The sequence below is a fragment of the Natator depressus genome, chromosome 10, assembly GCF_965152275.1.
Source record: "Natator depressus isolate rNatDep1 chromosome 10, rNatDep2.hap1, whole genome shotgun sequence".
NCBI lineage: Eukaryota > Metazoa > Chordata > Testudines > Cheloniidae > Natator > Natator depressus.
In genome coordinates, this window is record NC_134243.1 from 60358538 (window position 1) to 60384211 (window position 25674).

Sequence of the window (25674 nt, forward strand, 5' to 3'; positions counted from 1 at the left end):
ATTTTGGATATCTATGAACAAAGATAATATGTTGGTGAAAATTGTGAAGCTTTAATTTATTATTGTTACATCCCACATTTAATGAAATTTGGTGCAAGAAGTTAGTTCCCAAATTTATGAAGTTACATGACTTTTGCAGCCTTCAGTAATGTTCTTGCTTTTTTACTGATCATTTAAACTTAAGTAGAAATCGTGCTGATGGATCATAGGTGTTTCAAACTTTATGGGTCAAATTAATTAGGTAGTGAGTAATTCACTTTGTCATTTAAGAAATGAGACTCTGAGCTCTCTGTTGCAAGCACTCTGTGTGTGTAGCTCCTATTGAAGCTAATGGCCACTCCATGCCCCCCCGCATGAAATATATTCCAGTGGAGAGGACTACCACGTAAGACTTATTTGCACAACGTAAGACTTATTTTGAGGGCTAACATGGGACTTAAACAGTGTATAGGCCTTCTATACAAAAAGAAGCATTTCACCTCCATGACGTTTGCAGGATAGGGACCCAAGTGAATGTCAGTCATTTCTGTCCTAGGTTATGGAAATTAAGTAGTATGGACCAGATCATACTCAGCTGCTGTGTGTGGATGGGGACGCAAAAGAGGGCCCTCTCCTGTTTGTAGCCCTGTGCAGCAGCCAGGCATTAACGCAAGTCCCTGCATTCCTGATCCAGGAACTGTTCCCTCTTACCCACCACGTAGGACTCAAAGTACCCTAGATGGAGTGAAGAAGATTGGAGAGGAGGCAGAGACTGGTACTGAATAGGCCAAGTACACCAGTGGGAATAGGCTGTATCATACTAAAGTATGGTGACTTCTGAGCATCCTGGTGTGCAAAGCAGCGTTACAGTACTACAGAGACCCTCTAAAAAGTCAGAACATAATTTTGCCTTTCTTTCCTGGTACCTAAAGGAGATGTTGCCTATTTCACAATTAAATAGAAGGTACCATGATGCAATGGCCCACAAATATTATGGATTCATAAAGGGGGCAAGAGGCAGGATTTTTAAACTATAGACTATTTTAAATCACTGGTTTATATATTTTGTTGCTAGCGTCAAGAAGCAGGGTCTACTACTAAAACTGTGAGGAGTAGCTAGAAGTTAGCAAGGCAGCCATTATTTGTCATACTGATGGGTAGCTCTGAGTTTTTTCTGATTCACTTTGTGTCTGTAATTGAAATAGTACCTAGGATACCTAGGGAACTCCTCCTAGGATATACTGTAGTTGGTTAATATAAATTATATCTGTACAACAGTAGAACATGGGAGGTTATGGCACTGATCCTTGAAATTGGTCTGACCTAGATCGAGAACTATGTAGATATGTCAGTGCCAGTCAGGAAGACAGAGGCATTGTCTAGGTCTTCATAGACCTATGTGACAAGATGAATACAGTATCATCAGACAGAAATAAAGAGTTGTCTATGGAAACAATGCAGACTTTAACTATGGGCTGCAAATAATATATTTGTTGATTAGGTGAGCATAGTGAAACATATATTACCTATGGTCTAGGTGTGGCCCATATCACCCCATTGATTTAAGTGGGAGTTCTGCTTCACTGGCCAGAAGATGATTCTGTGTTTGAAAGAAGCTGTAGATTATTTAATGGGGACAGTTAATAATAATTGTTATTCTTTTGGCTGTTCAGTCAATTACGTGACTAATTTTTTACCTCTTAGGTTAAGTGAAATCCATGCTAGGAATCTAGTTTTATGTCAAACTTGTATATTACCATTTGCAGTAAAACAAAACAAAACTGTTATGTTATTTTTATATTAGAATTAATTGGTAACTGGGAAAGTTGCCAACCTGTAGCAATTCCAGGATGTGAACCAAGGAAATTCCAAGAGGTACTTGATACAATTTTGTTGGTGTAAATGTACAGTAATTTGTTTTACTTTCATGGAGACACTCTGAATTCACACCACTTCAGACAAGATTAGAACATGGCCCTCTGGGTCAGATTCTCCTCAGTTACATCAGTTCAACTCCAAACACAGGAAAATAATTGAGAGGAGACTTTGGCCCGCTATTTGTACATGGAAGCTTTCATTGTGCATGACTGTGGCTCTCCCAGCATTTTCTAGGGCATCAGGTGTGCTATCAGGCTCTTTTGAAAAACAAGCTGAAGTGTCGTCGTTCCCCCAGTTTTCAGATTCTTTGGGAGGCTGTCCATAAATTACCTAATAAATTAGGGGCTGGGCAGGTCCTTAATTTTGCATGTTTGTTTCAGTGTTATGAGGGGTCTTGAAAATCACCAAAAAACGTGTTACATAATTTATGGACAGCCTCTTGTTAGCCTTTTATTAATGGATATTCATGGGTTTAAAATGTACATCACAATTAAATATCTTCAATTCAGTCATTTTTAAGGCTCAGTCTGATGAATTAAATATTTCTGCTTGAGCTAGTGTGTTAAAGGTAATAGTGTGGCTGCCTCTGCTGGGGCAGCAGCTTGGGCTAGTCACACAAATACAGCTCCATCCAAGGTCCTAATTATGCCCTTGATCCACTGCCCATGCTGCTGCAGTCATGCTGCTATTTTTTAGGCGCTAGCTCTGAGCAGACCTAGTGCACATATGTCTAACCAAGCTGGGAATTGCACCTCCTAGCTGCTGTGTAGACATATCCTGAGGCGGAAAAAATACGTATTTTATTTATATATACATAGATTTCCCCTCTTGGCCTATATTTGGCCCTACAGGTGACCAAATATAGACACAGCCATTGCTGCAGCTCTTCTATGATGGAATATAAGATTCTTTTGTTAATAAATTAAAAACTGTATTAGTGTCCACCAGAGGTAGTATCTTGAACTGTGATGGGCAACCTTTATAAAACCTAGATAGGAAGACACAAAGGGACAAATCCTTAACTAGTGTAAATTGGTGTAGCTCCATGAAAGTCAATGGAGTTATGCCCATTTGCACTAGCCTAGGATTTAACCCAAAGGATCTTCTTTGTTGCAAACTCAGTGGGTCAAATTCATCCCTTGTTTTAACTCCACTGAGGTCATTAGTGACTCATTTTTGCCATTATTTCTCCCTCCCCCCCTTTTACAAGGTGAACTTGCATGTGTAACACCCTTCAACTGCAGCATGTCTGATAATCAACAGTCTGTCCCTTCTGCTTATGTATTTTGGGATAGTGCTGTTCTTTTGACTGTAAAAAGCAATGCATAGCATTAGAGAAATACTGGATAGTTGGTGGAAGGAAGGGCAAAGTTAAAAGAAGTATCTCATTTCTCAGCTATAGAAATGGCAGTGGAATCCTTAATTCTTGATCTTAGCAGATGATGGTTCTTCAAATTGCTTACCTACATTGGTTGTAATTTCTCTTGTTAAACCTTGAGTTCTTTTTACTTTCAGCAGCTCTGAAGGACACATTCCCCTTTATTTCATTTGGAAATATCTGTCATTTCTCTCTCTCTGTCTGAGATGGACTCATTCATCCATTTCTGCCACTTAATTCATTCTATCAAAGTACTTCTTAGTTTTATACAAAATGGTGCTGCAGATACTTAGTGTACAGTGTGGCTGGCTGATCACTTTCACTCATCATGGCAGCAGAGAGCTTCTGATTTTGCTCCAAGTTATCAAGGAAGAAGCAGCATTTGTATACCTTCATGTCACTGCTTCCTCCTGATAACATGGAGGGAAAGCAAGCTGTGCATGTAGAGGTCAAAAGTGGCTGGTATGAGTTGGTGAGAGAGAGAAAGTGGCATCATCCTTTGTGTCCCGTCCCACCCCCCCCCACCATTGATCCTGCAGTAGCTCTCTGTTAGTTTCTGTCTCCATAATTTTGGGAGAGCATGTCATGGGCCGGGGGGTGCAGGAGTGGGAAGATATATGCTAGGATTTTCCATGGCAAATGCATACCTTAATTATACACACACAATTATAAAACTGAGCTACAAGATGAATATCCAGCTTTGGGGCTTATCCCAGCATTCAGGTAGCTTCACTAGCATCCCTATGCAGTTATATCACTTGCAGCCTCTCTTCACTATGTGCCAGGGGGTGTTTTTATAAGGTATGTGGGGATGTACCCCTGCTGCCTCTGTCAGTATTTGAGTATTTTTGAATACTGTGGTTAGTACAATCAGTAGCTCTACAAATCACTGAACAGTAAGTGACTTTTCTGCTTTATGAACAAAAAACTATCTTTTTATAAAAGTTACATGTAGGAAATGACACTGTTCACATGTGCACCCTGAAGAAACCCACACAAAATAATATGGAAGCCATACATTATAATCTTTGACGTGTATAGTTAAGGTCAATGCTGGTAATGTTTCATATTTTAATCAAATTTGTAATAAATGTTTGTTATTTTTATTTTTCCACGACACCAAATGTTGCATAGGTCTGTTAAATTGATAAGATACTTTTTCAAAATGCATAATTCCAGAACTGGTTCTGTGTACTTGAATTGTTTTTTGTAATCCAGTCCCAGCTTTCTTTTGTTGTGGATCTTAAAGATTCAAAAAGTACATTGGGGGAGTCATTACAATGGCATATACAAGGTATTTTCCAAACCTCTATGGGCCCTAAGACAAATATGAAAATCAATAACAAATTTCATTCTAATTGTAAAAAATAAATATTTTCTGCACTTAAAATATTTTCACCACTTAAAATCTACTTTAACAAGGAAATTGGTTCAGTTATCTATATTGCTTTTATTGTTTCCCGAGCAGTTGGTATCTTTCTGGGGGATTATGAAATGAGGTAAATATCAACATGATAAGAACTACAGTAATAAAAGCAACTTACATTTTTTTCCTGCGGAGACATTTTTTCTGTGTCAGTTAGTTAATACTCAGTGATGTCCAGGACCCATCTGAGTCCATTAAGGGTACGCCTACACTGCAATTAAAAACTTGCAGCTGGCTTCCACCCCTCAGAACTCTACAGTGCAATTAAACAGCCCCGCAGCCCAAGCTCTGCAAGCCTCAGTCAGCTGGCATGGGCCAGCTAGGGTTTTTAGTTGCAACGTACACATACCCTTAAAGAACATGTGTTTATGATGAACTTCTGGCTGTCAGAGGAATTTTTTTTTCCAACCTGTCTTAAGGGGAAGAGTTTACTTTTCAGGTAGTACCAGATTTGTTAATAACAGTAGGAGCATTAAGAAAGTAATTGAATTATCCAGGCTTTTGGGAAGAAGAAACTTGAACACTTTAGCTTATAATTTATATCTTATATAACTTGTTCACAATATTTAGATAGATTAATTTATCCAAGCATCATTACTTTTTAATACAAGATATAGATTTTCCACATTAGATTACCTGTCTGTTTAGGAATTATAGAAATCGTAGGGATCCTGTTGCATAATCTGTGGATCAGTGGACAGCATTCTTGATTTCACTTTGTTTCCACAAAATATGCACTGTCAGAAAAGATTTGTTCATAATATGAAAGATAGTTCACATGAAATATTTTAATATGCATTGATATCAAGTGAAATATTTGTTAGCTTTATGAATTGATTTTCTTTCTTTGATTCATTTGTTTGTGGTTCCTTATCTTTGATTGATGTGTTAGTATTCTGTACTTTTAATTACATATAGAGTAATTAAAAAAAATCAATCACTAATATAGGAAATAATTGTATTATTTGCACACAACATTGAAGAGTTAAGGGAAAAACCCAGAAAAGTACATAAAGCAAAGTACAGGAAAATGTAAATAGATCCTTTAACAATTTTATTTTTCTGTGAAATTAACAGAAAGGTTGCAAACTCAAGAACTCAAAGTGAGGCAATGCCATCATTAAGGCTGCCTGTGCGACCTTAATTCAGTCCCCCTCTGCATATGCATAATGTTAGGTTTTAATTGTATGATAACACACTACTATTTTCACAGGACCACTGCCTTATTCAGTGATTTGAAAGTGTTTTTAAATTCACCAATGGTATTTGAGTCAGCTCTCAGAGACTCTCCTTGCAACCCCAACTGCTATATTCCATGCCGATTTTTTGAACTGACAGAGCCACCACGTGCTTGTATAATGCCGACAGACTCCAGTTGTTTTCGGACAGGATCAAACCTGGGACCTCGGGAGCTTAGTGCATGAGCCTCTACTACATGAGCTAAAAACCAACTGGCTGTTAGCTAAGGCTGTAGAGCAAACTCATTAATCTTGCTCTCTCTCTGTAAGCGATCTCAGTGCCACTAGGTGGGACAGAACACCACACCCAGGAGGTGTGTGGGTTACACTTGCTTTAAAATGATCCTCCTTTTTTGTCTGGATACATTTCTCGGAGTAATTTTGTCTTTTCTGTAACTATCACACTGCTTATAGGAGTGCCTTTTGATCTCTCTTGTGAGAACCACAGATGCATTGCCTCATCAAAATCAGCAGCAGCAGCTTTATGTACAATACACCTACTTTTTACTGCTCTGCTGTCTTTGGCTTCTTTTGCAAATTGCTCTATTTTTTCCTAAGGGAGACTTATTGGTTGATTTCCTGATACCATATTCTACTACTATGTTGCTGAAGCTAACATCACTGTCGAGTTTTTTTTAATATTTCTAGCATTGTGTCAATTGAAAGTGTGACACATTTGTGCCCTTGCTTGCCATTTTGCTTAGTCATACAGTTTTGTTGTTGTTGTTGTTTTTTGTCTCTGCTGCTGTCTGATTATATTCTTCTGGTTCCGAATGAGGTGTGCAGTTGACCAGTCAGTTTGTAACTCTGGTGTTCGTATCTCTAAGGTTCTACTGTACTTAGCATTATATGGCACTTTATATCTTCTAAGCACAGCACCAAGTGACTTCAGTTGCAGCTGTGAAAAGCCCCTGAAAAGCACTCATAAAATGAAAAAACTCAATTAGTGGTCCTGTGTGAAAAGCTGGGTTTAAGTGAAGAGCCTGGCATCATGTAGGAACTTTGTGCCAGAGGCAGGGATAGCATCCAGTTTGCCATAATAGCATTCAAGTGCCTTAACCATGAGACCATCCTTTCTTCTCTTGAAGTCCCCTGCCTCATTAACTATACATCTTGGAACTTCTGCAACACATGAGGGAGGCAGACAAAAGCTTCCTTCAGTAAACAACCCTGGTTCATCTCCAGAATGCTGTCCTATGGAAAAAAACAATGTGTGTTCATGTAATTAAAGTATGTATCATAATGCATATGCCCAAGAGGTCTGAATTAAGATAGTACAACAAACCTTAATTCTGGCATTCCTAAGTTTTGAATACTCGACTTTGCAACCTTAGCATTCTGTCAACATAGTTTTTGGTGTATAATTTTATAATTATACACCAAAAATTGTAATATATTTTTTATTTTTTTTTTATTTTAAAAATAAACTGAAACCCCCCCCACAGAAATTCCATCATGTAGACTCAAACCTACCTCTACAGGTGTCATAATCAGAAATGGAATATTTATATAAATGGCACAGATCTCTGTGACTTGCGCTAACAGAGTGACTGATAGAAACAGTATATTGTTATCTTCTATTTAGACCAGCCACTGAAGGAGAATGAGACACAGAGATTGCCAGTGGGTTTCACAAATATTGCTGACAATAGAGGAATGTTGAAACTCAGGAATTGTGGGGTCAATTATTCATAGAATCATAGAATATCAGGGTTGGAAGGGACCTCAGAAGGTCATCTAGTTCAACCCCCTGGTCAAAGCAGGACCAATCCCCAACTAAATTATCCCAGCTATGGCTTTGTCAAGCCTGACCTTAAAAACCTCTAAGGAAGGAGATTCCACCACCTCCCTAGGTAACCCATTCCAGTGCTTCACCACCCTCCTAGTGAAAAAGTTTTTCCTAAAATCCAACCTAAGCCACGCCCACTGCAACTTGAGACCATTACTACTTGTTCTTTCTGTCATCTGCTACCACTGAGAACAGCCTAGATCCATCTTCTTTGGAACCCCCTTTCAGGTAGTTGAAAGCAGCTATCAAATTCCCCCTCATTCTTCTCTTCTGCAGACTAAATAATCCCAGTCCCCTCAGCCTCTCCTCATAAATCATGTGCTCTAGCCTCCTCATAATTTTTGTTGCCCTCCAAGTTGCTCCAAGTTCAAGTTGCTGCTCCAGAGCCTGGAGACACTAGAGCTTCTCAATAGAACAGTTGTACAATTTTTTTTAACATGGGCAAAACCATGTCTTTTTGCCTAATCTGACCCATTTTTGCAGAGTTTCTAAGAATAGTCAGCCCAAGGTAGACATCTGGCATGGAAAATTTCAGCCCGAGGGTTAAAATTTGGCAAAGTTGTAAGCAACCGCAAACAGGTTCTTTTTGTTTGTGGTTTTTATTTTTTTAAGAGACAAATTGGGCAGGTGCCACTAAAGTACAGGTGCCACTATCAGCTCCGCTTATAATAAAATATATTTCTGTAATCATAACAAAATATAAAGCATGTTATTATATAAGAACCAAAAAAAAGATGCTATGAAATGTAGAAATATTTTCTGCAAATGTTAGTGCTACCTTTGAAAATATATACTGTAATGTAAAAGCTTTTCTATTTCACAAATATCCTAGTGCTAGCTTAGTTAAAACTTTTTATCATATTGGCAGGCAAACGGTTGGAACATTTTCAAACTCTATATTCAAGATTTTTTTTTCAGGCAGTTATGTATGAGAAACCATGTGTACCAGAAGGGGGTGTGGTTGCAGATGGTGGATATGTGTGTGTGCTTGGAGCTGGGGAATCTTCACGTTTGTCCTCTCATTTTAAGCTTATCCTAACCAAGGCTTGAAGCAATAAACTGATATTAAGCTGCACTTTGCTATAAAAGTTTGTATTTTGTTCCTGACAAATATTCTCTGTATATTTTGACAGTACAGCATAGTGCACAATTTGTATAATCAGAAGAGTGGGAATTGGGGTGCAGGCCATTAGTGGAACAAGAAATGTCCTTTTCTGGATCTTGTTTACTTGTTAGAAATGTGTTTTATGACACACTTTAGTTCACTATAAGGGAGAAGAAATGCTTTTCCAAAATATTTGTATGTCACCTCTGGTGAGGATGAATTAGTGCTGTGCAGAGAGGGAATTACCTCCTTCAATGGCATCATCCCAAACTTCCCTTCCACCGGGAGGAAGAGTCCCTGCCTGCACATCACCAATATCTTTTTCAGGGGAAAAATGCAGTTTCTCCACTGATGGCAAATTCCTGATCTGCTCTAGTTTCTGTTTATCATTTGCAATGTCATGGAGTAGGAGTCCTTATAATACGGCTTTAGTGCTGAGGCTATACCTTATCCCAACCCGAACACAAGTGTGGCAGCCACTGGGCATTCAATGCAGCAGGTGGCAGGCCACAAGAACAACTTTTATGATCATGCAGAGATTAGAGGCCCTTCATAGTGCTCAGTTCTTCATAGCCCCAAGGAAACGTCTGATTGTGGCATTTTGGTTTGAGGCTAAATCCTAACCGTCACAGGCCTCCAGGGTCCCAGTCTGTCTAGAGCCTGTTATTTACATTGTTTAATGAGGTGTTTTGCATTGGACAATTTTGCTCTCAAGTAACTGGTGTGGGGATACCTGAGCTTGAATAATAGGAAATATAATTTTTTACCAATATACGGATTCTTTTTTCCAGAAGAAAAATCAAAGTGTTTTGTTTCGGGTTAACCCAAATTAAACATTTTGGTTTGTTGAAACGTATCAAAATGTTTCAGTGTGGGAATGCAGAAACGTTTTGTTCAGAAATGACAAAACGAAACAGTTCAACGTTTCCAAATTGAAATTGTTTGTAACTCATCATTTTGTGAATTTTTTTCATTTTTGACTTTCTATCGCAGTTCAGTATGAAAATGCATTTTGCCATATTGGAATTTCCTGTGGGATGGGAATTTTAACCAGATGTAAAAGAAACTATGTAAGAACCTCAAAATAACTGGGGGGCGGGCAGGGGGTGGAATATAATCAACAAAATGTGGCCCTCTAGCCCACTAGTTAGTATATGGCTGACTCCAGTGAGGGTGAAAAAACTCACCTGTCAGACCAGTTTGCAGTGTGGGGAAAATCCCTGTGGTGCTTGGCTGTAGTCCTGAGTATGCCATCAAGCACAGTTGAAATGGCAACCTCATTCTCTCCAGGATCTCAAATATAGTTGTTCTATCACAAAACCCAACACCATTGGAGGGGGGGTGAGTATATAGGAGGATCTTTGCTCCAAGAAGTGTAAATGCACTCCCTGCCGCTGGTGGCACCATATCTCCTCTGAAAGGGGTGTGGCATGGGCCAATTACAAATCCATCAGTCCATCTCCAGGCAACTCAGCAGATAGGAAGAAGGATTGACTTTTGCCTGATGTTTCCTCCCACGGTTGACCAAATTACACTCCCATTGCCTTATTCAGTGCCCACTGAAGTGAATGGAAGGACTGCTGTTCATTTCAGTGGGTATTGGATTAGGAATTTTCCCAGTTGTTTATGGTTTTGAGACAAGTAACAGGAAGAGATAAATGAAATAAACTAGTGATTTAAAATGTAGGTACATCATTCATATGCACTGAGTTGAAGCCGATTCTTTAGCAAAGTATCTGGAAGTGAGTGGAATACATTTCAGGAAAACTTGAAAGTGAAATTATTTCTTTTTAATCCAGTAGTCACTTCTTTATAGCAGTCTTCAAAAATATTTTCTCAAAAATAATAGTATCGTTAACCTGACCAATCCTCTGACTAATAAAAATGGTGATGATGTAGCTTTTCATAAAGCAACCCCCATTTAACTAGATTGACAATCTATCTAGATTTAGAGAGAAGTTAGCAATTAAAACCCTTATAAAACCAAGTTTAAGATCTCTTCCAGTGCCCATGAGGAAATAATTTGGGAGATATTAATGAAAGTCTCAGCAGTATATCAAGGTAAACCCACCTATTAATTGACTATATTTCTATGCCTGGGTAATTGTCAAATGCAATTATAATTCCATCACTGTGACCCTTTTGTCCTTGCAAATTTTAGTAATTTACAGTCTCCCTCTCTCTCTCTTTTTTTTTCATTTTCCCTCTCTCTCCCTCTCTGTCTCTCTCTTTCTGTTTCTCTTCAGGTCATCGGTCAGAATTAGATTTGAGTGGGTGAGTATGGCCTAGCTGATAAATCCTGCAGTTGCTTTTTAAATGCTGGGGGCTATGGTGTAGCTAGGGTCAAGGTCATAGTGGTCACTGCCTTTTTCTAAATGCATTCTGTATAGCCTAAAGGTCTGGGCTGCTACAAAGCTCAGTTGTGAGTTGCTTAATGTATCTGATAGCTTTTTAATGGAATATATATATATATATATATATATATATATATATATATATATATATATATAAATTACATGTTCTTTTTTTCTAGCTACTTTACATGCTGCAATAAAACACATTTGGAAGCAAAATATCTATTCATAGTTCATATAGTTTGTATAAAGTTCATTTAAAATACTTTTTCTAGTTAAATAAGTTTGATACCTCTAGGGTCCCATGCCCCTGGTCAGAAATCCAAGTCAATTTATATATTTGCTGGAGTAAGATGCAGTAACTGTGAAATGGTTTTGTTAGGAAGGGGCACCAGGTCGATCTCTATGCAGTTCATGTGAACAAGGCAATGAACTTCATCTGTAACTGATGATAAATGATAAATCTTCAAAAGTGCCAAGTGGCCAAGTTCCATGATAGATGTTACTTGATTGAAATGGGTATCCAGTTGTTTTAGTGAACTCTGATTACAGATTTTTGGATAATAAAGATCTAAATTTGTTATAAAGTAACTCTTTTGTGTTATGTTTTGTCTTAGAGAAGAATATATTAATAGCTTTGGTCGTGTAACGTTTTCAAATAGACGCTAGTATTTTCAGATAAAATGAGATATGGCAAGTACTGATTTTTTTTCTGAACCACTCTCTAGTTTGTGTAAAATTTCTCCACCTCTTAAATTTTGAATCCTGGGGATAGCTGAACTAAAATTAAAGAAGTCAGAGTCCCTCTCACACACTCACTGCCCTCTTCCCCCATCATCTCATTTGAGGATCATAGAAACAATGTAATATTAGTAACTACATTATGTGTATAACCTATTGAAAGATTTATTTTAATGTTAAAGATGAAGTTTTCATTCAAATGATCTCCATAAATGCCCCCAACAAAATTTGCATAAGAATCTGCTGGCCCACACAAAAAGACAAGACATGCTTTATTTTCATCCATATCGCCTATGAATTTTAACATCAGAATCCGAAAATATGATATTTCTACATCATATCGCATGGAACTTTATCATCTATTGTAGCATACCAAATAAGTAATTAACAGCTGATAAAGCTATGGCTCAAATACTGTTAAGTGTCCTGTTGCATCACTAGGAGGAGTTAATTGAGGGCTGAAAGGCTTACATCTCCCCTGAAGGGAGTTTTTCATATTTGAAAAAGGCTCTAGTGATTTAGCCGTTCTGTTCTTCAAGGGTAGTGGTTTGACCTTCAACATTAATAGTCAGGTCAGAAACCATGTGGGGTGAGGTCTTGATTTTTGTCATGCTTGGTTGGTAAGAGTGTGTGTTTTAAGAGCTGTGCTTCTTTGTAGAGAAGGAAAAACCTGCAGGGAGGGAGTTAGCACAGTTTTGCATTATTGAACCAATACAAGATAACTTCTTGGGCCCAGAGCACTAGAGTTCTGGAAAGGCGCAATGCAACATTAAACAATTTCATTTTTTCTGCTATAGATAGTCATTCTTTAAGAAAGCAGTTTAGCCCAGAAAGTCAAACTGTTGTAGAGGTGAAATACAACACAAAAGATAAAGTGCAGGAAGAAGATGGAAAGTTGCTGACTTAATGCAGTTCCTCTGCATATTTTATACTATGCTTGAATCCATTTCAAAAAGAGAAAACTGACTAGTATATGTTAAAAAACAAACAACCTATTAGCATATGTTGAAAATATGAGCAACTCAAAATAGCTCATAAATGTGAATATACCGTACCTGATTCTTTGTGGAATCACATAAGTTCTGACAGCCATTTTGTTAAAATTTGCCATTCTTTTGCAGTTTTCATGCTATACCATGTTTTTTGCTTGCAAACCTGAATTCAGTCCCTAGCTTGCAGTAGATAATTTAAATGGTTATCTGGCTGTGTAAATTTGATTGTGACATAGTTCAATAAGTGTTTAGTGATATAGAGTAGTAAAAGCTACTGGAGCTTTGACAAATTCCTGAGTGTCAGAAGCAAAAGGCAGTGTCATCTTTTGTCCAAGCCAAGGAAGTTGTGGTCTCCAGGAAGACCTATTCTCTGCATTCTCCAGACACCCAGCTCCCAATGGGATCCAAACCCCAAATAAATCTGTTTTACTCTATATCAAACTTTTACAGGGTAAACTCATGAATTGTCCACCCTCTATAACGTTGATAGAGAGAGATGCACAGCTGTTTGCTCCCCAACGTATTAACCACTTACTTTGGGTTTACTAATAAACAAAAGTGATTTTATTAAGTATAAAAAGTAGGATTTAAATGGTTTTAAGTAATAACAGACAGAACAAAGTAAGTTACCAAGCAAAGTAAAACAAAACAGAAGTCTAAGCCTAATACATTAAGAAACCGAATACAGGTAAATTTCACCCTCAGAGATGTTCCAATAAGCTTCTTTCACAAACTAGACTCCTTCCTTGTCTGGGCCCAATCCTTTCCCCTGGTACAGTTCTTGTTAGTTCCAGCTCAGGTGGTAACTAATGGTTTTCTCATAACTGCAGCTCCCTTTGTTCTGTTCCACCCCCTTTTATAGCTTTGGCAGAAGGTGGGAATCTTTTGTCTCTCTGGGTCTCCAAACCTCCTTCTAAATGGAAAAGCACCAGGTTTAAGATGGATTCCAGTACCAGGTGACGTGGTCACATGTCCTGTAAGACCTCATTACCCACTGACTGGCACACAGGTATACAGGAAGGCTTACAAGTAAACAGGCCTTTTACCACCAATTGTCCTAGTTAATGGGAGCAATCAAGATTCCAAGCCACCATTAATGGCCCACACTTTGCATAGTTACAATAGGACTTCAGAGTAATACTTCATATTTCTAGCTTCAGCTACAAGAATGATACAATCATACAAATAGGATGAACACACTTAGTAGATTATAAGCTTTGTAATGAGACCTTTTGCATAAAGCATATTCCAGTTACATCATATTCACACGTATAAACATATTTCCATAAAACATATGGAGTGCAACATCACAACTATATTCATTCTACATACATATCCCTCTACTCCATACACACTCGTGCACACACACACATCCCATCATGCTCAAGGGCAATTCAGCTGTCACATCCCCCAGGCAACAAGAGGGAAAGGACATATGACCATAGGCTCTAGCTTTCATAGATAGAACCCAGGAGAAGGATGAGTTTTCCCAGCATTAAGTGGAAGCCTCACTTTCCTGCCTGTTAGCTCTTATATCTATCTCTCCTTTCTCTGGACAAAAAACTCCCAGTGTCCCAATTCTTCAAGTAATTGGCTCCCACATGGGCCCTTCAAGTTTCCCACAACACCCTTGGTTCTCTCTCAATAAGTGATAAGCTGCTACCCCTGTTTCCTCCTATGGAGTTTTTTCTCCTCCCACCCCATCTTCAGGTACAGGGACGCAGCCTCCACTCAACCAGCACAGCCTAGCTCTACTTCTGGACCTGCTGGCCCAGGGGAAACTTCACCCCAGTGAGAAGGGTTTTACCATGATCAAGGTCTTTCCATGGGGGTGAAACAATTCCTGGGCAGTCTGCCTGTGGGTCCAGAGCTGGGCTGCTCTGGGTAGGGGGAGGCTGAAGGCAGTAGGATAGGTCATTTCTGGTGCCCCCTTCTGAAGACTCCTGTGATAAGTGGGGAGCTGAGTCGTGGGGTAAGGTGTGGGATGGGGGATGAGGGAGGCAGCAGCACATTGTGGGGTGGAGCTGGAGGAGGAAACGGAAGGCACCTCTAGGGGAGATAGAAGTAGGAGCAATAGATTGAGGGGCAAGGGCAAACAGGTGGGCAAGAGCAGCACATGAGGCTTACAGGGGGCAAGTTCATTCCAGAGGAGCTGATTTCAATGGGATTTCAATGGGAAATAGGTATCCAACCTGCGAATGTGCTTTTGTAAATTCCACTTGGCATCTGTCTGCATCTCTGGGCATCTAAATCCCTTTGTGAATTTTACCCTTAATGTGACACGCTCTGGGCCTCAGTTCCCCATTTGTAAAATGGGGCGATGCGGATATATTAATTGTTATAATGCCTTGGAGTCCCAGTCATGGACCAGGATCCCATTGTGCTAGGTGCAGAACAAACACAGAACAAAAGACAGGTCCTGCCCCAAAGAGCTTGTAATCTAAGTACAAGACAAAATTTAACAAATGGAGGCAGACTGACTGATGGGGGAATACCAGGCAACAATCAGACAAATATTGGTCAGCATGGTAGACCATGGTCTCACTGCACCAGAGACCTAAGGGTTGTCCACTTTTTTGTTGGCTTTATGGCAGAGGAGAGTTTTAAGGAGAAATTTGACAGAGGATAATGAGCGAGTCTGTGGATGTTTACAGGGAGCTCCTCCCAAGTGTGATGAGCAACATGGGAGAAAGTGTGAAGGTGATTGTTTTGAAAATGTAACAAGTGGGCGATGGAGGCTGGCCTTCTGGCCTGGTTGGAGGCAGCCTTTCGATACTGAGTAAGAGAGAATTCCCTACGTCTCAGGGTGTTGTGAAGATGAATGCATTAATGTTTGAGAAATGCTCGGAGTCTACAGTGATGGGACCCATGTGAGCACATAATTGAACAGACAGCTTAGCTTGAGGTGTTCGTACGTAGCCTGATCATTGGGCTGTTCTTATCCTGGATCTTGGGAACGTTGCCATCCTTGCTGTGCTAGATAACCAGTACCCGTGATGGACTCTGGCTTTGGCAGCTTGTGGGAAGGGACTTAACTACTTACTTTTGAAAATGAATTATTGCGCCTGAGACTGATCTGTATTGGTAGTAACCCCACTGAAATCAATGGAGTTATACTGAGAGGAGAGCAGAATCAGGCCTTTGACTTCCCTTTGCCTGGAATTTAAAGAAAGGCTCCATTGGCCAATCTAAGACACGGAGAAGATATTATATTTGATGAAAGGGGAGGGTGGGTTTTCAAAGAAATAAAATTTCAGACAAAATGAGTTTAGTTTTTTTAAAAACTCCTTATGAGATCCCTCAATCCCTGTCCAATATTTTTTTACCAGCTGTTACTGGTAGGACGTCTGTGTTACATACTTTTATTTGGTAGCAGTGAAAGAGAAAATTTGTGTTGGATAACTGCAGGCTACAAAAAATTCAGACCCAGAAACAAAAACCATTTCACATCAAATGGTTAGTACTTTTAAAATACCTTATGTCCTTCATCTCTGACATTTATTGGAAACTTGCAATTTCTATCAGTATTTCTTGTGATTTCTGCTTAGGTGGGAAATACGTGGCATATACAAGAACCTTAGTTTAAACTACTTATGTAAATACTATATAATATAAATTGCATTTAGAACAAGTCAATTTTTATCCAAGATCAGTTTAAACATATACTTAGTACAGCTCACAAAAAAAGTACAGTCATAGAAATATAACAAGCCTCTTTAGGTCATGAATACTCATGTTATTTTTTGTTTATTTGTGGGGTTTTAAAATTTATTTTGCATACGAAAGCTGGTTGAATTATGTGTTGCAAATAATGAGCCAAATTTACAGATTCACAGCGCCTGCATTATGCTGCTCTGGCAATGCAAAGCAGCAGTAAATCAGGCTTACTTGTCCCGATATGCTAGGTCTATGATGCTTTAATGCCAAAGGAGTAGCACAATGCAGCCAGACAATGAATCTGAATATTTGGTGCCAATACCGCCATTTTTTCTGTGTGTGCAAATAGTTCACAACTTGATCAATGTCCAGTTACTTTTGCATGCCTGGACTCATGGTCTGAGTATCACGTGTATGGCTATAAAGGGGATTTTTAGTCCTCTAGGTGTGTAATTCAAGTCGAAGTCCAGCCCTTTTAGATAGTTGAGGCATGTTTTGGGGGTTTTTTTGGACCTAACTTAAAAATATATTAAAAGCCAAATATCACTTACCTAACACATGTGAGTCATCTAATTGATCTGAAATCAGGAGAGGCATATGTGTGAATAAGGTTACCAATATCAATACCATTAGTGGTCCAAGATACCATGCAAAGCTTTTATTCTCTTGTATCATCTCTGCTTCCTGACAATGTTCCATCTATTTGTATAATCTAGGCAATTATCAATTGGAAGAATAAAATGGGAAAGGAGGTAATAGTAAATTAAGTGGTCACCTTTAAGAAATAATCATTTATAGGTGCCACACAGTGGTATCTGAGATGACTGCAGGTTTTCCTTAAGCTTAAAGAAGAAGATACCGATGGTAACTGTGGTTAGAGCAGGCAAATGTTGAGTTTTAATGGTTAATACTCTAGCCAGAAGGGATTGTGGGTAGAAATAAAGTGAGAATAAAGAGGAAAATGGAAAATAAGATTAAGGAAAAACACAAGAAAGAAAAGGCAAGAGAAGAGACAAAGAATATGTATCATATGGGGAAACAGAATTCTTGTCAATCTCTGCTTCCAGATATAACAATCCAGGCACTGAGCCAGATTCCCTTGAGCCATGCAGATAGTAATATTAAAGCCAAATCTCTGGATCCAGACTGTCAGAATCCTGACTATAACACCACTTTTTCAGCTAGTAATGTTTATGAATTAAAAAGTCGAATATAGAGAAAAGATGTTACTTGGGAATCTGGAAGAAGAGAAAAGTTTATAGATTCCTCTTGTTGTTTGTAACCTAGAACACTAGAGGACAGCACTAAAATATGCCATAAGTGTTTATTATTGATTACAAGGTTCATAATAAATATAGTAAATACAGGTTTTGTTGTTAAAGAATAACACATGACACATTGATCTCACTGTGTAAAGTGAAAGGTAGAATGAAATGTTTTGAACACAGTAAAGCAAATAACATATTTCTCTCCAGTTTTATACAGTGCATGCTTTGAAAGGGCCTTCAAAATGCTTTCATACATTGTACAATACATCATAAGTTCCATACATTCTGTGTCTGACAAAGTTGCAGCAAAGATTTTTGAGAATAAATTTATATCTCATTAAATTAGGGCAAAATATAAGTTAGTGTATTCTATTAATAACTAATGTGATTGCTGAAAATCTGCTGTAATTTTTATCTAAAATAACACTTCATTTTTAAAAACTTCACAAGCTCTTCTATTCTGTTTCCTAGGGACTCTAGAACGGCATGAAACAGATGAAATGGCAAAAGCAATTCTTACTTCCTGTGAAGATTCCGAGTATTTAGTGACTGATTCTATACTTCCAGTCTCTCAAGATACACAAAAGCATAAAGATGCAGGATACAAATCCTCCAGCACTTACAAACGTGGCACAGTGTCCCACAATCTTACCCACACAGAAAAATCTTCAGCTAAGGTAAGAGTGAATGAGTAGAATATTAGTTGGTAGAAACTGATAGTGGTCCAAATGACTGCACTATCTCTCTCTGTGGGAAAGAACCCAAGAATGGACCAGGAAACTCAAGATTTGTTGTGAAGTTTCCTTCATATTTTTCTAGTGAAGGGTATGGGGGGAGGAGGTGGTGGCATTAGCCCCAACTCACAGAACAGAGAGGGGTGAAACCCACTTTCACCCATGGGGAAAACCCACAGAGGGCAAGGGCACTTGCACAGAGGCCCAGTGCCTCCACACTACTTTCCCCTTCACATCATGATAGGATGACTCTCACTATAGTTCTGCTCCCATACATTCCTATTGTCACTTGTTCCAAAACACGCCTTCTCAGGTGTTTCAGGATGTTAAACAGAGATTTTATGCATATCTTTTTCCAGTACCATCTGCCCATCACAATGAGTGTGTATTCACTGCATTCTTCACATATAGTATCCTAAATACAAGGCCTCTGTGTGTGGTGTGTGTTCATGGTCATGACATTTTTAAAAAAAATAATGGACTTTGGGAATTCCATTCTTGACAGTAGAACAGAGCAGGTCATAACTGCTACTCCTTACCAATGAATGTAGACCGAAAATGTGTTCCTCAATAGCGGGCAGGAAGAGGAACACACAATATATGGAAAATAGACAGCCAAATGGTCTCCGTACTTCTGCTGAACTTCCTGTCCTTATGACTTCCAGTGCCTGGAAACCTTTTGTCCATAACTGGGAAGTTCTGTCTGAAAAAGGACAGCAGAATCAGGGCCTATCTCATTAATTTTTTGGACATTTTATTTAATATACTTATAAATTTAAATGTACAGTTCAGTTTAGACTGGTGCCTGGCAAACTCATTGTATTTATCTTTGACCTTTGACTGACCTCAGTCTGATGTCTAAAGTTCCTTTTGGTGCCATTTGCTGAAAAGTCTTATTAGAGCATAATCCTGCTGAGCATCTTGCAGGGCAGATGGTGCACTAGTAGGCTATTGACACAGAATCTGATTCTTACTATTGTATTATCAGAAAGAATGGCTTTTTCCTACATTATTTTTAGAATAAATAAAACAGAAACAAGTAGTATTAGGAGTTAACCGTGAAGCTTGATTTTTTTTTTTTCTAATGCATTTTAACTTAGTAAATTTAACTGAGTGGTCAGAAGAAAAACTACTGTCCCTTGAATAAAAAACCGTGATTTTGAGCTGATTATGAAATGGGTATCTTAACTAGCACATTGTGGCTGATTGCAATATATGATCATTCGATAGCTTGATTATTCAGAGCTGGTGAAGATGAAATAGTACAGTAGTTATATAAACACGTTTCTTAAGCAATCACTTATCAGTTCTGTAGTGCCCCATTTTTTCACAGTTTATTTTTGATGGTCAGCAATAAATTGCATTTCTGTTGTCCACTTGTAAATCTATCATTGAAAAGGAAATTATTGATGGTTCCTCCAAGTCTGCCAGAAAAGCTTGATTTGTATTGTTTGTTCCTGATGTGTATTAAATGTAGATATCGTGGCTTGCATTTTTCCTCTGAGATTCACAAATGGAAGGGACTCCCCACCCATGAAAACCCCTCTCACACAACAAACTTGTCTTGTCACTTCTGCAGCACTTCCACCCTTCCTCCAGACAGCACAGAGGATGGTCTGCATATATGGTTTGGGAAGTGCTGGAGACTGCCTAGGGCTGGGTATGGGGTGGGTACACTAGAGGGCAGACATGACTAAGGAGATCCCCTGGCAATGCAACTCCAGAAAACCACTGAGAGCCACAGGGGGCCAGAGAGGGTACAGAACCTCTTATTGCTGACCCTCATGGGGAAAGAAATTCAATAGATTTGGGGCAGGGCCAATGTCTTTTTCTGTATTGGGGAAGACCATGCCCAAACAATGGGGTGATGCAGCGGATCTCCATGAGGACGCAGCAGAATGTTTCCTCGCAGAGAGCCTCCTCTTTTGGGTTATACTTTGGGAGATGATGATCTGGCCCCCTATCTTTAAAATAATTAATTACTTGTTATAAAATATCCCTGTAATGGTACTTTTTTTTTTAATGTAGGAGTCTTTAATTCTTCATAGTGTTCACACTTGTCACATCAATTCATAACAATGTTTTAAAATAATCTTAGATTGCAGTCTACAAATAAACGTTACGGGTGAAATCCTGATCCCATTGAAATCAGTGGGAGTTTTGACATTGACTTCAGTGGAGCAAGGACTTCTCCCCACATTTCTGTCAGATTAACATGAAAACCGCAGAACACGAATATCTGAATGGCAATGTGATTTTTAACAGGTCTGGGTGTGGTCATGATTTCTTAAATTGCCTGTTTGACAAACTATTCTTGAGAGATCTAGTGGCAATGCCAAGTTTTTAATAATACGCCAATTTTTACCAGCAAATAGTGAATAGGACATATTCTGTTTTCACCTTTTTCTAAAATATATTTAATTATCAGTATTACAGTTTACATTTTGCCTCCATCTTTTAGCATAAAAATGTGTGAGATAGGCTCCAATTCAAAAGATGGGTACGAAGAATCGTGAAAACTGGAAAAGCAGGACTCCAATCCTGTTTGCCTTATTCTTGCAAGTTAGTCCCAGTTTCACACAATGAGACTATTCACATGAGCAAGACAAGCAGGATTTGGCCCTGGTTTTGTGTTTTCAAGATGATAGTATATTCTATTATTAATACTATATGATAAAAAATGTCTGCAAGTTAATGCACATTATGTGCACAGAATGCACATTTACCCCATGCTCGGAAGAAAGGAAAAAACTCCTCATATCACAATGCAACTTCAAAGGCTTTCTTGTATCAAAACATTTGTCATCATGTAAATCACAGATACAAAAGAAGAATGCTTCGATTTCATGGTGCTTTGGCCATTTTAATTCTTTTATTGTACTGCACGTGCCAGTGCGAGTACCAATAACAGAAGGGTGTGACAAATGCAGTTAACACAAAATCCATATTAATGTTGTCAAATACCCTTGATGTATTTAAACAGATTTTAATTATTTTCAACGTCAAAAGGCCTGAAATATATAGCTTAATAGTTCTTCAAAGAAAGCTTTAGTTAATGTGTGAATGTAAAACCTCTAATAAAAATGAAACTTTTATATTGGCCTTAGTCATTGACATAGGGTATTCATCAAGTCAGCAATTTGTGTGGCAAAGTGCCATTTGAATAGTGTATTGTTAGAATACTTATGGTCCACTTGACAAGAGCTCTTGCTGTAAATAGTGCAATTTGACTCCAGCTGTTAAAGAGTGGCTTTGACAGCAGCCAAATAGAATGGAGATGCTTTACTGCACCGCAGAAAAATCAATATTGGGCTCTTGTTCATAGTAACCTGCTTTTTTCTTTTCTGCAGATTTATACAAGACTATCTAGAGTTTATAGGTGGAAGTTTAAATATTATTTTAAAAGTGGCTTTGTTTTAGTTTCAGATTAAAACTGGCAATAAAAGATACAAGTGTAGAGTTTTAGTATACAATACGGTAGTGTTTCTAACACTGGTACATATTTAATCACTATTATAACTCCATATTATTTGGTCTCTCCTGCTTATATAAATGGATATTAGGATGTAGATGCATAAGTTACTTAACTATTCTTTTGATAAAATGATCCTTCATTTCTACTTATATTTTGCTATCTACTACCCCCAGGATTCTTCTTGTCAATTCTCTTTTCGTACCTTTTAACATCGATTTCTTTGTCGTGGTGCCCATGGCAACACCACAGATGTTGACAATATGTAGTGCCATTGCAGATTTTCCTAAAGCAGACTCTTGCTGGTGCTGAACAGTTTTCTAGCAGTATTCAGTGACACAAGGTTGCTATGATACCTGACTGGTAGCAATAGGTATTGAATCTCTAGTCTTAATTACAGTAGACTCTCCACACAAGACCTCTTCATTTATTGTGTTTTTGAACTTTCGTTATGCTTTTAAATCAGAGTTATTATTTAAAATGTGCAACTGTGTGAAAAGCTTGAAAAAATTAATAATGCTTCATATGGTCATATAAATATTTCATTGTTTCATAAGAAACGTGATGTTCCTAAGAAATGTTCTCTTGGTGTTTCAGGAACCATTACTGTTAGAACCTCAACTGCAGTTTAATTAATGTGATAATGCAACTGTCTTGACAAGTTACTGGTCTTTTCCCTTATTTAAGAAGCTATGACTAGAATGTCTCATAGACAAACATAATGAGGAAGACGAGTTAGCGTTGAAAAGTTTGAAAAATAAACCAAATTAATCCTTGAGGTAATTGTAGTAATTGGTTCATTGAGTTACACCAGGAATGAACTGACCCATTTTAGGTAATTTAAGATTAACTTGTGCATTTTTATGGATATAATAGTGACACAAAGATGCAGAGAGAAATGCACGCACACACATATATACACACATTTTGAACATGTTTAGTGCTTTATATGTTTCACTGAACAAAGACTTCTGAAAAAATGTTGATCTTCCATTGCTGACAAGGCATGCAACGTTGAATAAGCTTTACAAAGAGTCCAGTGAAAATATCTAAATGTCCTTTACAAACATAATTTTACTTAGTGACCATTAGAGTTTATTGTGGATCTATACTATTATTGTAATAATCACAAGTAGAGGTGTTAAGTAACAACCATTGTACCTTTTAGGAAAGAAGCCTTTAGATGCTATAAATTGCCATAATGAATATTGTTTGTTCCTGAGGAGACTTTTCATTAATACATTTCTGTATTAATTTGTGTATGCTACCTTAAATATCTACAACACTACAGTTTATGTTCCTAGATAGAAATCTCCTGCAATGGAGTGGTATTTTCACTAGGGGAGCCAGAGTTTGCTTTTCTTATATTTGTGCAAAATTAAAAAGGGACAGATATTCCACAGACTGTAGAATTAGTGTGTAATCATAGCAACAAAATTGTTATCACCTGCAGTTGCTTTTATTGTGACCACACTTATACTGTGACTGCACGCACAAAACCAGTTCAGAATATAGAAGAATATTAGATAATTATTTGTTACAATACCTAAACATTCTGATAACATTCTGTGATAACATTCTGAACTGGTAGCTAGAAATAACATTGTTAGTTAAAGGTTACTGATGAGCACCAGTTAAACTTACTATTTTTCATTAGGATAGTAAACACCAAGGTACATTTCAAATAGCAAGAAACAGGAATGGCAAGAAAAAACATGTTGAGCTAGCGGGAACTCCTGTTTTTAATTTCTACCTCTTATGTTTGGAGAATGGCAGCGTGATGGGGTGTACCTGATCTTTGCGGCTCCCCACAGGAGGCCTTGCAGTCCTACAACACCAGGGGTGGGCAAACTTTTTGGCCTGAGGGCCACATCGGGGAATAGAAATTGTATGGCGGGCCATGAATGCTCACAAAATTGGGATTGGGGTGAAGGAGGGGGTGAGGGCTCTGATTGGGGGTGCGGGCTCTCGGGTGGGGATGAGGATCAGGAGTTTGGGGTGTAGGAGGGTGGTCTGGGCTGGGACGGAGGGGTTTGGAGGGGGATCAGGGCTGGGGCAGGGGTGCAGGAAGGAGTGCAGGTTCCGGCTGGGGGTGTGGGCTCCGGGATGGGGCTGGGAATGAGAGGTTTGGGGTGCAGGAGGGTGCTCCATGCTGGGATCGAGGGGTTTGGAGAGCGGGAGGCTCAGGGGTGCAGGCTCTGAGTGGCACTTACCTCAAGCAGCTCCTGGAAGCAGTGGCATGTCCCTTCTCTGGCTCCTAGCCTTGGAGAGGCCCGTGACCCTCAGAGTGGGGCCATGCCACGGCTTCTGGGAGCTGCGTGGTGCGCCCCCCCAACCCTGCACCCTGGCTGAAGCACTGGAGCAGGGCAGAGCCGCTTGGTGTGGTCCCCAATCTGGCGCCCCAGCGGGAGCTCGCAGGCCGGCTTAAAACAGCTTGTGGACTGTAGTTTTCCCACCCTTGTACTACACACTGTCCCAGGAAGAGGCAGTGTAGGAGGAAGGGAACAGTGAAGGTGGGTTCTCCAGGCCTACCTAGAGAGGCTTCACTGGAGCATGTAAATTGTGACTCACAGAGACCTGCTCCTCCAAGTATTAATACAGTGTAAATGACAACAGTAAAAACAAGGCACTGGAGAATAAGACCCTAGATATTTACTTAGCCTATTGAGAGACCATTTATGTATTTCTGCAATATTTCTCTTCGATATTATATTGAAGAGTTATTTAAAAGACAGATGTTCCGTGTGCTTTTTCTCGTGCGGGCATCTAACTTGATTCTGGTTTGAAGCATTAAGAATGTTGTGGTGGAACTTTTTTTTTTTTTTAAATTTCATGGAAACAATTCGGATGTTGTTGATAGCCCCTGTGGAATATTTTAGACCAGAAGATAGTACTCCTGCGTGCAATCAGCTGTATTTTTCCATTGTGTGTGCTGTGTGGGAACACTCTTTATGGCAAATCTTTCAATTACCAACTTGACCTGTCTGCAGGTTTTGTTAGAAACAACAGCTATCAATATCCTTTTCTTTGTTATGAGCCTTGTATCTTGATTGTCAGAGAATGGAGTGGTGTTCTTTGATTGACAGAGGTGGATGAACTCTTCGGATTATATTCCACCTTCTTGATGGTTGACAAAAATGAAAGCCTTAGTAAACTTTGGGCTCCTGGCCCTTTAAATACTTTCTCTGGTTCATGTTCAGTTAGCTTAGGAAAAACATATGCATGCATTTAGATGTTTAAGAAATTCTTGAGCCCTGTTGCTCCTTGTATCTATTCAAAACAAAATAATTTTGGCCTTAGCGGCCGTAAGCGAGCCATATATATATATATATATATATATATATATATATATATATATATATATATATATACTTAATTTCATATATATATATATATGAAATTAAGTATTGCCTTGAGGATCTTGCAGGATGTTTTCTCCTGAAATTCCACCCCAGAACCCGGGTTTGGAAAGGCCCCTTACATTGTACACTTACACCTCCTATTATAAGCAAACGCTAGTCACTTGCTATCAGGTGCATGCTGTGATCTACTTAACTAAACTCTCACCGTGTCTGAAAAGAAAAATAGTGCTAAACAGGTTTATATGTTCAAATTAGTGTGCTTGTGCACTAAAATGTGACAGAGCATTGTGGGGTCCCATAT

General features: G+C 38.7%; 1 protein-coding gene across 1 annotated transcript in view; it reads left to right on the forward strand.

Moving 5' to 3' along the window:
* The window catches only part of WDR72 (WD repeat domain 72), a 176147-nt gene that overhangs the window by 41299 nt on the left and 109174 nt on the right, over positions 1-25674 (forward strand). The window contains exon 14 of the mRNA XM_074964768.1: positions 18277-18482. Coding sequence (XP_074820869.1) covers positions 18277-18482 — 206 coding nt within the window. The remainder of the gene's footprint in view (positions 1-18276; positions 18483-25674) is intronic.